General features: G+C 37.0%; 1 protein-coding gene across 1 annotated transcript in view; it reads right to left on the bottom strand.

Moving 5' to 3' along the window:
* UBL3 (ubiquitin like 3) overlaps positions 1-14,963 on the bottom strand; it is a 66,365-nt gene extending 51,402 nt beyond the window's left edge. The window contains exon 1 of the mRNA XM_021678343.1: positions 13,899-14,963. Coding sequence (XP_021534018.1) covers positions 13,899-13,925 — 27 coding nt within the window. The 5' untranslated portion in view covers positions 13,926-14,963. The remainder of the gene's footprint in view (positions 1-13,898) is intronic.
* Between the last annotated feature and the right edge of the window lie 1,030 nt (positions 14,964-15,993).

Here is a 15,993-nt window from a genome sequence, read left to right as displayed (position 1 = left end):
ACTCACCATACTTGATAGCCACACTGAAAATCCACCACTTCAAGTATTTAAGTCCTATAAACATTTTCTCAACTTCCATTATAAATTACTAATTTCTTTTCTAATTTTGGCGATTATTAAATGTTAAGCAAAGGCAAAAAGCTTAAGTTAAAAATACCTGAATATTTGTATAATCACAGCAATTAGCTTTAAGACATAGTGAAGAGGATATGCTATAAGCAAGGTAATAATGGTCCAAAAGTTAGAGAAGTAAAAAACGATCCAAGAACACAAAAAAGCCCACCTAGCTGGTACTTCAGGAAAATTACCAAACATCTTAAATCTCACTTTCCTTATGAATTAAATACAGCTAAAACTAGAACCTACCTACCTGACAGGCTTGTTCTGAGAGTTTTCTTAGAAGATTAAATCTCTCGAGTGATAAGCTTGGTACAGTGCCTGTAACATTCATTTATTCCTTTAATCCACAACTATTCACAAAGAACTGACTATACAAAAGGCACCATACTAGATACTAGCTATAGTGACAAATGAAAGATATATATCTACTACTCATAGACTCTATCTATGGTCTACTGGGAAAACTGGGAAAGACAGACAAATGAATACAAGTGTGACAAGTTCTATGGAGGAAGCTATGAGTCCAGAGGCATAAACCAAGAGAGCAAGGAAATTCAACTTTAGATATGGTCAGGAAGTATCTCTGGGGACAGAAAAAATAAGAAGGCATTAGCCATATACAGAGGGCACTGTTTTAAGCACAGGGACTGAAATGTGCAAAGACTCAGCCTACCTGTGGAAAAGAGCTTATGGCTTCTGAGAGGAATCCAGTATTACTGAAGCCTCATAAGTCAAATGAGAGAAGATCTCAGGGACAGGCAGGAGCCAGATGATGACTCTGAACGACCATGGCAAGGTTTCGTGACTTTATTCTATGGGAATTTATTCTTCAGTGGAAAGCTGCTTTAAGTTTTCTGTTTTGCAGAGGGAAAGATAATGCAATTTATGTCTTATAAACATCACTCAAGCTATTTTTGGAAAAGTATTTAGGGGGATGTGAATGGAAGTGGAAAAATGAACTCTAAGACTAATGCAGTACTCCAGGAGAGAGAGATGATGCTTGCAGCACCAGAGTGGCGGTATGGAGATGAAGAGGAGTTGATGGATTCCAGATATATTTTGTAATGGACTAGATCTGGGGGTGAGGGGAAGGGAGGATTCAAAGATGATTCCTAGATGTCTGACTTAAGCAATTGCTTGGCTGATGGTGGCATGGTAAGTAACATACTTAAGTATTTAATTAATTGTAGCTATTCTTAGCTACTTGTAGAATAAAAGAGAGAGAGAAGTGGTGAGTGTATAGCCAAAATTACAAAAAAAAAAAAAAAAAGAGCAATTACTCAAGCTATGCGGGAACAGCAGCATCAACCATATTTCCCACTGAAAACTATAAAAGTGAGTAAAATACAAAACAAACAAACAAACCCAGCTATTTGAAGGCATAGAGAGAGCAACCAAGAGAGCCAGGACGTTAGGAGCCAAGAGCCCACAGAGAAGGAAAACACATTGGTATCGCCACTTTTTCCCCTTGAGTTATTTGTCAACTACCAGTACAGGGCATAAAGGCCAAGCAGAAAGCAGCATCCTGGAGTTCGTATCAGTCTCACTGGACTGGGAAGACAAAAAGTGAAATTCTGTACTACCAAGTAGCCAGGAATTGAGGATCTCAGATAAAGAGGAATTTCAAAGAATGAGCCCAACATTCTGCTCAGTTTTTGCCCTCCAGAAATGTGCTGAATCATAAACAACATGGACTGAAATGCAGGAAAACTCAGCAAAAAGATGTTGCAAAGAGACTAAAAAGCCAACAGGGCTTTCATCAGCCTCACAATACAGGTGACCCTTGAACAACATGGGGTTTAGGGGTGCTGATCCCTGTACAGTCAAAAATCTGTATATAACTTTTGACTCCCCAAAAACTTTACTAATAGCCTACTGTTGACCAGAAGCCTTACCAATAATTTGTAAGTTATTTGTATTATATATGTATTCTAACAATAAAGTGAGCTAGAAAAAAGAAAATGTTATTAAGAAAATCACAAGGAAGAAAAAAATGTATTTACAGTACTGTACTGTAAAAATGTGTATGTGGACCTGTGCAGCTCAAACCTGTATTGTTCAAGGGTCAACTGTAATTAAAATTGCCAAGGCTTGCCAAAAAAGAAGCATCTTGGTAATTACTCCAAACTTTCAAATGAGATCATAGAAGGGCTATGCACTAGGAGTGAGGCTATTTGAATTTCCTGATAGCCCAGAATTCAGCCTCATGTCATATCAGTCACTGATGAATCAAAGTGACCAATGTTTTTCTAACTGCCTGCCAGAGAATATTAAAGCCTACCTGGAGAAAGATAACAACATTCAGATTCTCTATAATTTTTCATCACAATCTTAATAAAACACTACCAGTTGTCCTAGAAAAAAGAATCAAATGATCGAAAACCAGGCAACAGAAATAGGCTCACAGGTAATCTAGGTATCAGAGTTATCAAACAGGAACACTACAATGATTAAGATACTCAAGAAAATTGATGAAAACGTTGTGAGAACTTGAACCTTTGTAAATTTGGGGCCTGAAATACAAAATACAAAACTGAAATTTAGAACTCAAAAATTGGGTATAACTGGACACTGGACAGAGAAGATATGGTAAGTGAACTTGAAATCAGTAAAAAAAATATCCAAACTAATACACAGTGGGGTGGGAGTAGAAACTATGAAATGACCTAACATACATATAACTGTAGTCTCAGAAGGAAAGCAGAGAACTGGATAGAAGCAGTATTTAAAGAGTATCAGCTAAGAAAATTCCCAAAGAAACAAAAGATAACAAGCCATAGACTCAAGATGCTCTACAAACTTTACAAAGAATAATTACAATAAAAGTCATATATAAGCACACAGCAGTAAAATTGCTGAAAACCAAAGACAAAGATAAAATCTTAAACACCATCAAAGGAAAACACATTAACTTCAAAGAAGCAACAGTAAAACCAAAAGCTGACTTAACAGAAACAGTGGGAGCCAGAAGTCATAAAATAACCTGAAGGTGCGGAAAGAAGAGACCCCTTAAATATGAAGGTAAAACAAATACATTTTTAGGGCACATGAAGACAGAATTTATGACCAGAAGACCTGCACTAAAAGTAATACTAAAGGGAGTTCCTTATATCAAAGGAAAATGACCCAGAGGTAAATGCAGTGAAAGAGTAAGACATGAAGGCTTCCAGAAAGGGTAAGTGTAAGGATAAAGCGAAATGAATAATGGCGATTTTAGTAACAACATTATTATTATGACTACTACTACTGTTATTATTATCTCAACAGCAACAATAATGATGTCTTTGGAGGTTTAAAATAAAACAAAACATGAAAGAGAGAATTGGGATTCAAGTATTTAAGGCCTTCCCATTTTCCTGGAAGCGGTAAAGGAAGTAACTTATGGCAGACTCAAGTCAAAGATGTATATTGTAATCTTAAGGTTACCCGTAAGGAGATAATAAAAGAATTTATAACAAATAAGCTAAGAGGGGAAAAAAAAATTGGATTAATCCAAAAGAAAGCAAGAAATGAGGGGGGATGTTATAAAGGAATGACAGTACTAGTAGAAAACAAATTGTAAAATGGTCAATCTAAACCCCAAAAATGTACTAAAGCAATTAAATGTAAAACAACACAGAGTATCAAGTTTAATAAAAAACAAAACCCAACTATATGATACTTGGAAGAGATTCATCTTCACCTCTAAGGACAAACAAAGGTTTTAAGAAAAAAAGATGGAAAAAGAAGCCAAAAGAAAAGTATACTACATCCAAAAAAATAAGCTTTAAAACAAAGATTACTAGAGCATGACAATAAAAGGATCAATCCAACAGGAAGATATAATTGTACATTTATTTGCAGTCAATAACTTAGCCTCAAAATATATAAGGCAAAATTTGAGAGAACTAAAAGAACACATTTGGAGATTTTAATACACTTCTCTCAATAGAGTGAAAAAAAGAAAAAAGTCAGTAGCAATATAGCAGATTTGAACATGATTAATAAGTTTGACTTAAGTGACATTAAGCACAGCACACTCAAATTTTCTAAAACTTGACCAGAAAGCAAGTGTCAATGAATTGCCCACAAATAAAATCACAGAATAATCCTAGACCACAGTTGTATTAAACTGGGTAACAACAACAAAAATATAGCTAGAAAATCCCCAAATGTTTAGATAATATGTAATATATTTCTAGATCATCCATGGATCAAAGAAGAAACCACAAAGGAAATTCTAAAATATTTTGAATTGAGTGATAAATAAAAATATGACATATCAAACTTACGATATCCAGCTAAGTTGCATTTACAGGGAAATGTCATAGACTTAAATGCATACATTAAAAAAAGAAGACTGATAGTTAATGATTTGAGTATCCATCTCAAGAAACTTGAAAAAGAACAGCAAATTAAATTTAAAAAAAGAACTAGAAGGAAAGAAATAAAGCTAAAAGCAGAACCAATTAGAAAATAAAGAATATTTTTAATCTGAAAATTGGCTCTCTGAAAACTGATCAAGATAAAGAGGAAGCACAAATTACCAGTAAGCAGATTTTTTAAAAAGCAGGTATCACTAGATACTATGAACATCAAAATAAATGAATAAAAAAGACAGCGTGTAGAATTATAAACCAAATTGGATAATTTAGATAAAATGGACAAATCTCTTGAAAAGCAAAACTTGTCAAAATTGACACAAAACAGAAAATGTGAATAGTCCTATATATATGTATGTAAGAAATAGTTTCAGCAATCCCCACAAGAAAACTTCAAATGGCTTCACCAGTGAATTCTTCCAAACATTTATGGATGAAATAAAATTAATCTTCACAATCTTTTATTCCAAAGAATAAAAAACATTTCCCAGCCCATTTTATGAAGACATCATAAGCTTGATAACTAAATCTTTACTAGTCAATCTTTTTCATGAACAAAAATGCAAACATTGTAAATGAAATATAATATAGCATATTAACAGGATAACGCATAAAAAACAAGTTAAGGTTATCCAGAAATTCAAGGATGCTTTAAACTTAGTTGATACGACATCATCCCCAAATTTTAACACATATCCAACACCGAGCAACTACATTCCTAAGATTTTATCCTAAGAAAATAATCAGACAGGGGTGCCTGGGTGGCTCAGTCGGTTAAGTGTCGGACTCTTGATTTTTGCTCAGGTCATGATCTCAGGGTTGCAAGATCCAGTGGAACTGCCAAAACTGCCCGCTCCTCCGGCTCCATGCTCAGTGGGGAGTCTGCTTGGGATTCTCTCCCCCCAGCTGGGCACAAGCTCAAACGCTCTCCCTCTCTTCCTCTCAAATAAATAAATAAATCTTAAAAAAAAAAAAAAATCAGGCAAAGCATAGAAATATGTTTTTAAATATTCATTATGTCATTTATAATAGCTTTTAAATGCCCATGGGTATGGAATTAGCTAAACAATTTATGTACATCTATCAGAATCAGTTCAAAATTATAATATGGTTCTATACTTATTTGTATGGATAGCTGTTCATGATATACAACTAAATGAAAAAAGGAGCATACAAAAGCAGGAATATTTCTAAGGCAAAGACACCAATTTTATATGAAAGTAAAGAAAACTGAAAGTAAAGAAAAAGTAAAAAATTCTCCTATATCATGAGAACATTTTGTCTAGACACAATGAATTGCCATCTTAATTTAAGTTCATAAACAAAAGATATAATGCCTAACTTAGACCATTTTCATCAGCAGAAAGAACATTTTCTTCTCAAAATCTAGTCATAGAAAGTTGCCCACATATATATTTTATTTAGACCATAAAAAAATGCTACTGGATTTGAATCAATCAATAGAAAATCTGCACCATACGTAAGTAGCTAGAGTATAAAAACAAAAACAAAATACTCTGAAAGCACTGAATCCATTAAAAATCCGTGTTATATATATAAAGCAATAATAGTTTCTACATTCAAGTGATAAGTTTATAGGAAAAATTCTATTGTACTGTATTATATTGTATATACATAAGAAGACTCAAAGTTCCAACAAGTTTAAAGAAAACTCCCTTTAATTCTAGCAATTAATAAGATAATCCATGCTAATTAAAATCATTCCAACCCAGAGGTTACATAGTATTTTGCAAAGATATATAAAACAGGTGTCATCTCTGCCATGCTAGCTCAGACCAATCAGTGGTGAATGCCTGGAGCAAGGGGTTGGTAAGGAATCTAAGGTATTCTGCCTCAGGGACTTAGCAATGTTTGCTCAGGTATGGTAGGGGGAAAGGGCTTAGCATGTTTATCACTACCAAATTCCTATCCTGGCTCTACCTTTTACTAGCTCTATGACCTCCTTATCCTCTCTGAACCTAGACTGTGAGAAAGTAAAACTCAGCTGTGCTGATAATCACACTGTGATGTCTCTAAGACACAGACAAGGCCAACAGAAGACCAACAGGCAACAAAATTTCTCCCACAGCCACACCAGAGTTCCAAAATGACCAACATCTGCCCCAGTCCCCTTCATTTCTCCTGCCTCCTAAACAAAGACTACTGACAGATCCAATTACTAAACCCACCTCCACTTCATGGCCCGTAGTATACAATCCAGAGCTAGTCTTCACTTCTGGTTTCTCATTAGAATCATTCAGCATAACCCAAACCCTACCCCAAACTTCTCGCATTTCCTGTTACTGAGGCTAAGCATGGTTCCTCAGGCATGTGCTCTTCCTTGCTAGAGCAAGTCAATGACCTAATTTGTTTCACTACAGATGCATTCCTGGTGGTCTCCTCCTGGTAGGTAGTAGCAGCTTCTTTACCTATATACCAACTATATTTATTCAGGGTCACTGTGAGGATTAAATAAAGTATTATCATGTAAAATGCCAAGCAGCTGCTTGGTATAACAAGTGCACAACAAATATTACCTTCTCTCTCCTATGCACTCAAAATAAAGCTATACATGTAATTTTATTTTTTAAATCATCTACCTAGTTCTTCACTATCAAAAATCTCCATCTGTGCAAAACACACTTAAGAGCCAGAAAATAAGCCCTTCAAGTAAAGAGAACTCTAAGCAGCCAAAACAGACATGATGAAGTCCATGAAACAAAGATTATGCACTTTACTATAGGGCAACTCCTGAAAATCCTTTGTGGACACCATTTGGTATTTTTAACATACTTCAATAAACTTTAAAAATCTGGTTTCCACACCCACAGCAAATTAGAATTAGCAACTGTAAATTGCTAGCGAGGGACAGGTAGGCATACTGACCACAGAAAAATATAACTGTTCAACAAAGCAGGAAACATTAAAACTACGCATCAAGCACAAGAACTTAAAATGCTCAGAAATCTGAAGTCGTCTTATACAGCGACTTTTAAATTTTTTTTTATTATTTTTTTTAAAGATTTAATTGTTTATTTTAGAGAGAGAGAAGCACACATGCGGGGGTGGGAGAGCAGAGGGAGAGTGAGAGGGAAAGAGAGACTCTTAAGCAGACACCTGGCTGAGTGGAGAGCTCCACACGGTTTTGATCTGAGAACCCTGAGATCATGACCTGAGCTGAAATCAAGAGTGGGACACTTAACTGATTGAGCCACCCAAACACTCCTAAATCTTTTTGACTGAACATCCCAACTATAAAACACTTGAGCATATACCTCCAATATATGCATATTCATTTGTAAATCATATTTTACGTGTACTGTAAAACAAATACTAAAACACAAATTAAAAGATTACAATATTGTTTTAATTTTAACTATTAACTATGTTAAATATTAATTTGTTTTAATCTTGCAATCACTAAAAATGCTATTACTATTAACATTTTAAGTGACAGCACTGTTATTCAATATGTCTATTTTTTAAAATCTTGCTTTCCTAATTTGTGAAGTTCAATGTATTTTGACATTTTAAGAACTGTTGTTAAGTCATAACTGAAAAACTTAGTTCACAAAGATGCACAGATCTTTATGGAAGACTATGTCACTTACTGGTTTACTAAATCATATCACTTTTCTATTCTATCACCAACTTTGCACAAGTGTTTGTTAAAAGTCAGTTACCAGATGTCAGCGTTATGAAAATTTTATTTTTCCTGCTGTCAGATATTTTTGCAAGCTCAGTAGAATGTGTTGTTTTTAGGTTTCTAACAAATGGGTCCAAAGTCCACTGAAATTCTCTGTAAGATTTTTCAACGGACTAGAAATGTCTAAACATGTTTTCAAAATGTTCTCTCCATAACATTAGTTTCTTCTGAAAAGCAGATACTTTCTCACTTATTGATTAAAATGTCAATTTTGCCTTGTAGAGACAACTTAGTGTTTGTTTTCTCAAAAATATCTGCTAGGTAGCATAATACTGATAGCTTCTTGTCATCATGGAAAATATCAGCATCTATAATATTCCTCTTTTGAGAAATAAAAATGTGTAATTCAGCTTTGAGTTCTACAACTCCTTTTTTTTTTTTTTTTAACAACTCTTTTAAATACTGACAGTGAACCTCTGCTCCCCTTCTCAATTCAAAGTATCATAGATTCTTTTAAAAAGCATTTTTTAAAGTAACTATATAATATACTGTAACAGAAAAACTACAAAAACTTTGAGAAAGTCAAGGTGCTATTGTTGGCCTCCACATGACAGAACGCCCACAAGTTCCCTCAGCAAACCACACTCATTGTAACCATCTGAATGTGGACCTAGAAAAGCCTCAGAGCCAATCCATATATTAATACAAAAGCTCCCACTTTTTGGAGCATAAAATAAATAAAGAGAAATTCTAATATTTTCATTCTCACATCTCAACTGACTTGCCTCATGTCACTTTGTAAATTACTGACCTAGTGAAGGGGCATAAAGCTTCACAATCTATATTAGGTGCTCAGGGTTTGAAGTTGTAGCTTATAGAATAATGACATGTTTACACAGAGAAGTACTCAAGGAAGAACATACATTGAACTGAATCAATATTACTCAAAGTATGGCTCTAGGTCATCAAAAAGAAGTTAAATTATGTGCAGTATATCACACTCAATAGGACAGTAGTCCAACTTGTTAGATTGGGGTATTTCCAAAATAACTTCATGTATTCAGAAAATTTACTGTTTCAGAATGATATTCCTCAGGGATCCCAGTTACCATGAATTCTACAGTCACTTTCAGGTTTTTCCCCCAGAATGAGAGGAATTCTTAAAGAATAGAGTTAAGAAGCATATACTTCAGTTTCCTACAATATATTTACTGTTCCATATTAAGAAAATTAAGAGCCATCATTAACCAATCACCAATTTAAAAGAATTTCAAGCCTTAATATTAAAAATACATTTTTCATATTCAAAGTAGTAACAGAAGCAGACATCATATACTTCATATTTAACAACCTAATCAGTAGTAGTAGTATGGAACAATATTTACTTTTCTGTAAGTAATAGAATAGTGCTCTATGAGTCAAGAAAATCACTCATTGGCTTTTAAATGTGTTTTAAAAATCATGGGAGATGTAATATAAGACACATATCCATATAAATTTGACACTGTATAAGAAGAATCTCAAACACACTGACAGAAAATGGTTCACACTTGAGCGCTAGAAATGAACTAAAAGCGGTTTTCACAGGAGAGGGACATGAGCTGGAGTAGGATTTAGAGCCAGATAGGAAAAGGCATTCAAAGCTGAGGTAAATTGTCTTTTGTTTTTGTTTGTTTGTTTGTTTTAATTTTAAATGTTTTTTTTTAAAGATTTTATTTATTTGACATAGAGAGCACAAACAAGGGGAGCAGCAGGGGGAGAGGGAGAAGCAGGCTTCCCTCTGAGCAGGGAGCCTAATGCGGGGCTCGATCCCAGGACCCTGGAATCATGACCTGAGCCGAAGGCAGACGCTGAACGACTGAGCCACCCAGGAGCCCCCGTCTTTTGCTTTCTTAATGAAAAATGTCTAATTCAGAACACCAAATGTAAGACATATTCAAGTAAAAACAATTTAGAAGAACATGCCATTTGAGATATATTATTTATTAAACTGTTCACTGTCACGTACTTACATATGTAAACGTACTTGTCTACCCTTTAGCTTCATAAAACTTCCCCACTTATACTTGAAATAAGAGCTCCAGCAAAATAAAAACTAAAAGAAGCTGTAAGTAAACAGAGCATTTGGGGCACTAGATCTTAATAAACTCTTTCTTCAGAGTTAAAAATTTTCTTTTGTCTGTACCTTTTTCTAGCATGACATCTTCCCCTGGTATACGTTACATCCGTCATTTTACTTTAACTTGGAAAAGTGATAAAAGTTCACTTTGAAAGGAAATTCATTTTAGTAATTTCCTGTCCACCAGAGGGCTCCCATATTTCTCCACAAATAAAAGAGATCTAACATTACAATAAAAATAATCATTAAGCACTGAAAAAACTCAAATTATCATTATCTTCTTTAACCCCAGACTAAAAATTATTATATCTATTACAATTTCTACATTAATAGCTTAAAAAGATAAAATGTTTCAAATACCAAAATTGCTTTGCTATTTTTCTCACACTGTCAATTTCTTTCCTAGGTAGGGCTTTCAACTTTATAGATATCATAAAATATAATTTTAGTCCAAAGCTCTAAATAGTAGCTCAAATGTCTTCTATAATACTCATATAAATAATTTATTTCTTGATAATTTTCCCAGTCCACAAAACAAAATTACCACCTTATCTATCCAGCCTTAGGCCTTACGATTAACAGAAAGAGTAAACATTTTCTTTCAGAAAACCTACAGTCATTAACATAATTCATCCTACAATTATTAACAATGAATACTGCCCCATCATGAATTATGATTTGGGCTGGGGAAAAAAAAAAAGGAAATGAATCATTTAAATACAATGTATTACAATGATATTCTGTTCAGATATTTTTAGGTTTTTTTTCACAAGTAAGTTATTACACTGGAATGTCAGTATATCTCTTAGTTCAAACTCAATCACTTTTAGCAAAAGAAAACCAATATTTTATGTAAATACACTTATATATAGGACATATTTACAGAATGTTAATTGCTAAAGTACCAACTGTAAATTTTTTTAAAGAGTACAGCAAATCCATTCACTAGGGGTGCCACTCCCCCTCCAAACAGATCAACTTGCTAAATTCAGATTATAAAAAAGAGACTCCTTATGGTAAACACAGAAATTTACTGAATGTTTAGAAATAAATTTGAAATGTGAGTTATATTTACAAAACAAAAAAAGATGCTAAAAAATCGGTTTTAAAGTCAGTCACAATCATTGCCATATGAAGACTTTACCAAAAACATCAACTGATCTAGCAATTACTGTAGCTCAACAATGAATTATCTCTAATGAAAAAATGACAGAGGTTATAATTTCACTGCCCCACCTTATCTCCCAACTATGATTTTCCTATACAAGGACAAGCACCATTAACATGTAAAAGAGGGTAACATTTGTTTCTACATAGCACAGACTAGCTGACACCACTAAGAAACTTAAAACATTTTACTACACCTTGCAAAAATGTATGTATTCATATTCGGAGAGTACATATCCTAATCAATTAGGAGTTATGTTGCAAAAGAAATGTCAGCTTGTGGAAGGAGATGGCGGGTAGGGAAGCTAAGGTTGTTCAAGATTCAAAGTGGTGAAACTGTTCTCACTTTAAGCCATGAATGTAAATGCAAACTGTCAATTATTGATATGAAGAGTTTAACAAATACAAAGCATTTAATCAACAACTTCTAACCATATTTATCATGTTATATTTCAAAAAGTTGAGAATTGTAGGCACTTATCAAATAAAGGCACTTTTTAAGCAAAAATGCAATATAAGTAATAGCAAATGAAGGTTTAAGAGGTTGTGACATTGGGAAAAAAACCTCAAGACTTCCAAGAAGTTGAGCAGTTAGAAAATGAGACATAAAAAATACTGAGAACAATCTAATCTGAGCTGTAGATTAGACATACTCTGAAACAGCATCATCAGGGCATTATATGTTTATTACATAATACTGCTTTGCCCTTGCATATCACCTTTAATCAAGGGATCTCAAAGCACCACCGAATCAAGGCCTTAAAATACAGTCTAAAACAGAAATAGTTATATTTTATAATTGCACCTCTTAATAAAACCTTGCCACTACTTCCTGTTTCCCCGATCCTAACATTAGCTGCCGAACCTTCTTTTGACTTGGAAATGGTATTCCCCAAATCATTTCAATTTGTAACTGGTGCTACGCACATTCCAGCTTTTCTTCAACACTGGGCCTAAAGAAAGTAGTGGCACTGTTTTAATGACACAAATCTATTTCATTACAATTCCTATGACAGAATAGAGTGAACATATCTTGCACCGTGCATGACGATAAAAAAAGGGAGACTTTAGAGAACAAATCTTTGCTGGAAGCGATGAGCCCAAAAAAATACTCATCAGACAGGGGAAATAGCATTTTCCAACTCAGTCCAGACACCTTTCCAGGCAACTTCAAAAGTAGGGTAGAGGAAACCATGTCCAGCTTATCCTTAAACGGGCAGGAGACTATTCTCCCGTGGGCACACCAGGAGGGAAAGGAAAACTAAAGGGACAATGCAAGAGTTTTAAGACTCAGGAAGGAGAGTGTAAACTGCTGTGTGGCCACACGACAGACTGAATATTGTGGTTCCTATACATTAAAATAGTACATCAAATGGCAAATCAAACATAAGCAAAATGTCTTTAAACCAAGGTCAAAATATGCCATTTGCAGCTATTTAGGTTTGTCTTTAAGTCTGTAAGTGAGGTTCGCTCCTACAGAAACATCTGATATTTTAAAATTTAATCAGCAAAGTTCAATTTTGTTTTTCCACTGGAATACATGAACACTCAAATCCTAATGTTATGTTAACTTCAATTCTTTCATAAACAAGATCTTTAATCTTCCTGTTAATTGCATTATGTTTGTCCCTAGGACTGCAAAGTGTAATTTCAACTCACACAAACCCACCACCTCCCGGCACTGTAAGCCTACAGGATTCCTGTTAGTCAACAGACTCATATTAACTAACATTAACCTTTAGAAACAGAAGAAAAGCATCAATAAACAAGAGTACTTTTTGTTTCAAGTTCTCAACATTCAAAGATCAAGGCTCAATACTGTGTTTTATTAGCTTTTAAAAGTCCAATGATGTAGTACTACTAAATGTCTGGTACAAAAAGTCCTGGAAATTCATTAGTAGCAATATACGGTCAGTCTAGATTTGTGAAAATTCCAAAACATCTTAATATTTCTGTTGCCATAGTTGTTCACCCAGACATTTCAAAAAGCAAAATTCTAGTAGACTTTTTCTTGAAGACATACACGTCCCTTCTCTTGAAAATACCAAGTTTGTATCTACTGCATTAATGATCTCGTCAGTATCAAAGAACAAGATTCCGGTTTCCCCGTCTACCTCTGTATGTAGTAGGGACACCCGTCCTCAGCTCGGTCTACTGTCATTGACGTTTTCAGAAGCTTTAAGATACAAATGTTCAAACGTTTCCGGCAAAGAAGGAGATATTTTCTCCACTTCGAGCTACACTGCCACATTTCCCCTACTTCTCCACTGTCTTTAATGATTTAGAAAACACAACCAAATGAGAAAAGCCATATTAAAAGCGGTACTTCCTAAGAGGGGGAACCAGAACCTCCAACTTCTCCAAATCTCCCAGCACCGTGGCTTTTCAACAGTCCCCTGCAAACCGTCACCCCACGCCTGCATCCTGATTAAATAAGACTGGAAACAATTAAATCAAAGAATGTCGTAACTTATCCTTCACTTACCATATCTGCCGGAACATTACTGGACATCTTGCCGTTTGACACACACCCAGATATTTACCGGGGAAAAAAAAATACAACAACAAACAAAAAAGAGCAGAAGTTTTCAAGGTACAGCAATCAGCCTTAACGATCTTGACTGGTTCGTGATGTGCTTTCCAAAAAATAAGTTATTTCAGAGCCAAAGTGCCGAGCTGGCCGAGGTTCCGAGCGAAGAGAACAATCCCCAGGAGCTGTGTGGCCGGAGCCGGAGAGAACTCCCGGGATGGCAGCAGCAGCAGCCCCCGTCGTCGTCAGCGGCAGCGGCGGCAGCAGCAGCCTCAGGACCGGCCGCGCCAGGTAGACCGAGCCGAGTGACACACGGACATGGAGCGGGGTGGGAGGGGGTTAAATCGCCTTCCTCCTTTCCCAGCCCGGCAGTGATTCACACTTGCTCCCGAGTCAAGTCCTCATTAAGCAGGAGGAAAATGCCCCGGCGTGGATGTACATAGATAACTATGTGGCTACACATGGACGCGTGAGCAGTGAGTGGCGGCCGCGATGGGGCCGGCGCCGGCAGACGGCGCGGGGCAAACGGCTCAACTCGCGCTGCCGGGGCTGGCGGCCGGGCCGCGGAAACCCGCGCTCAAGGGCATTTAACTAGTTGGGAGCCGAAGCGAAAGGCCGGGGCGGCGAGCGGGGGGCGCGGGGCGCTCGGGCCGGGCGGGAGACCCCACGGCCCCTCGGGGCTCAGGCCGCGGGCGCCTCCGGGCAGCGGCGGGTCTCGGGGCGCATCGTCTCCGGCTTCTCGGCGCTCCTCTCCTGCCTCCGCCTCCCCGCGTCGCCACCTTCCCCTCCCCTTCGACGCCGACTCCGGCTGGTCCCCGGAAGAGGCCGGGTCCTCCCTCTCCTCAGCCAGGGAATGGTTTCCTCTCGGAGCTTTGTCTCTCCTCCTCCTCCACTTTTCAGTCCCAAACGCCGCAGCCGCCTCCTGTCATCGCCTCTCAAGCCAACATGGCGGCGGCGGCGGCTGCTTCCTGAGCGCAAGTCGGGGACATGGGGAGAACACTGCCCCTCCTCGCAGCCGCCTCCACCGCCCCCGCCTCCCCCCTCCGCGGACACCCGGTGCGTCACTACGGAGACCACCCTCGAGCATCATGGGAAGTGTAGTCTACGCCGTGGGGGGGGGCGGCCTAACGCGTCCTCGCTGGACTCCCTAGCCACGCCCCTCTTAGCAACAGTTGCTGGGAAAGAACTGCTCGCTTTAGCCAAGCTGCCGCCCAGGAGTTAGGTGATACCCGCTACCAGGAGTGCTGTGAGCGTGCGAATTATTTGGAGAAAATAATTCTGGACAGAGAAATTCCCTCATGCACAATACACATACGGACTGAAAATACGGTTTACCTCCAAGCAGAATCATTCATTTTAATGACAGCACGCTCTCCACATCCTGCAATCTCAAAGCACTTTATATAGTGATTTCATCTAGGTCTTTTCAACATTACATTTGGAAGATCAGAAGCAATCATTGATTTCCAATAAGGTTGTAGAAGTTCAACAGGAACAAGGATCTCATTAAGCAGGGAGAATGTTTGAACATGTGTTTTTTGAAGACCTAGGGCCATAAAGCTACAATCTAGTTGATTGAAATTACCAAAAACTGTATTAGGTACAATAGTATATCATGCCAAATCTATATCAGGAAATAGCTGCTACAAACTACATTGGGATTCACCAGTTTACCAGGCTAGCCCCTAAATTCTATTTAACTCAAAATGTAATAAAAAACCTACACACCCACAGTGATTAGCAAATAGCACAAAATCATACTATGGGTGAGACTAGACTTAGATGAAGAATATGTCTATTCCAAATTTAGGAACAAAATTCAGAAACCACCAATGTCTATCTGAATCCATATTCAGATCTCTCAGGGCTTTGGCAGAATATTTTAGCTAGGGCAGTCTCAATAAGACACCTGTATGAGAATGCCAACGGATTTAGAGTCTGAAGACCAACCTACAGCTTTGTGACCTCATCTGTAAAACAGTCTTGCCTACCTTCCAGGGGTAAGGTAGGAGCAGTTGCAAGGATGAGTTAATGCATGGGAAATAAATCA

This window comes from Neomonachus schauinslandi, chromosome 3, assembly GCF_002201575.2.
Source record: "Neomonachus schauinslandi chromosome 3, ASM220157v2, whole genome shotgun sequence".
NCBI lineage: Eukaryota > Metazoa > Chordata > Mammalia > Carnivora > Phocidae > Neomonachus > Neomonachus schauinslandi.
The sequence above is the reverse complement of the archived record's forward strand: the minus strand, read 5'-3'. Positions and strand labels throughout refer to the sequence as shown.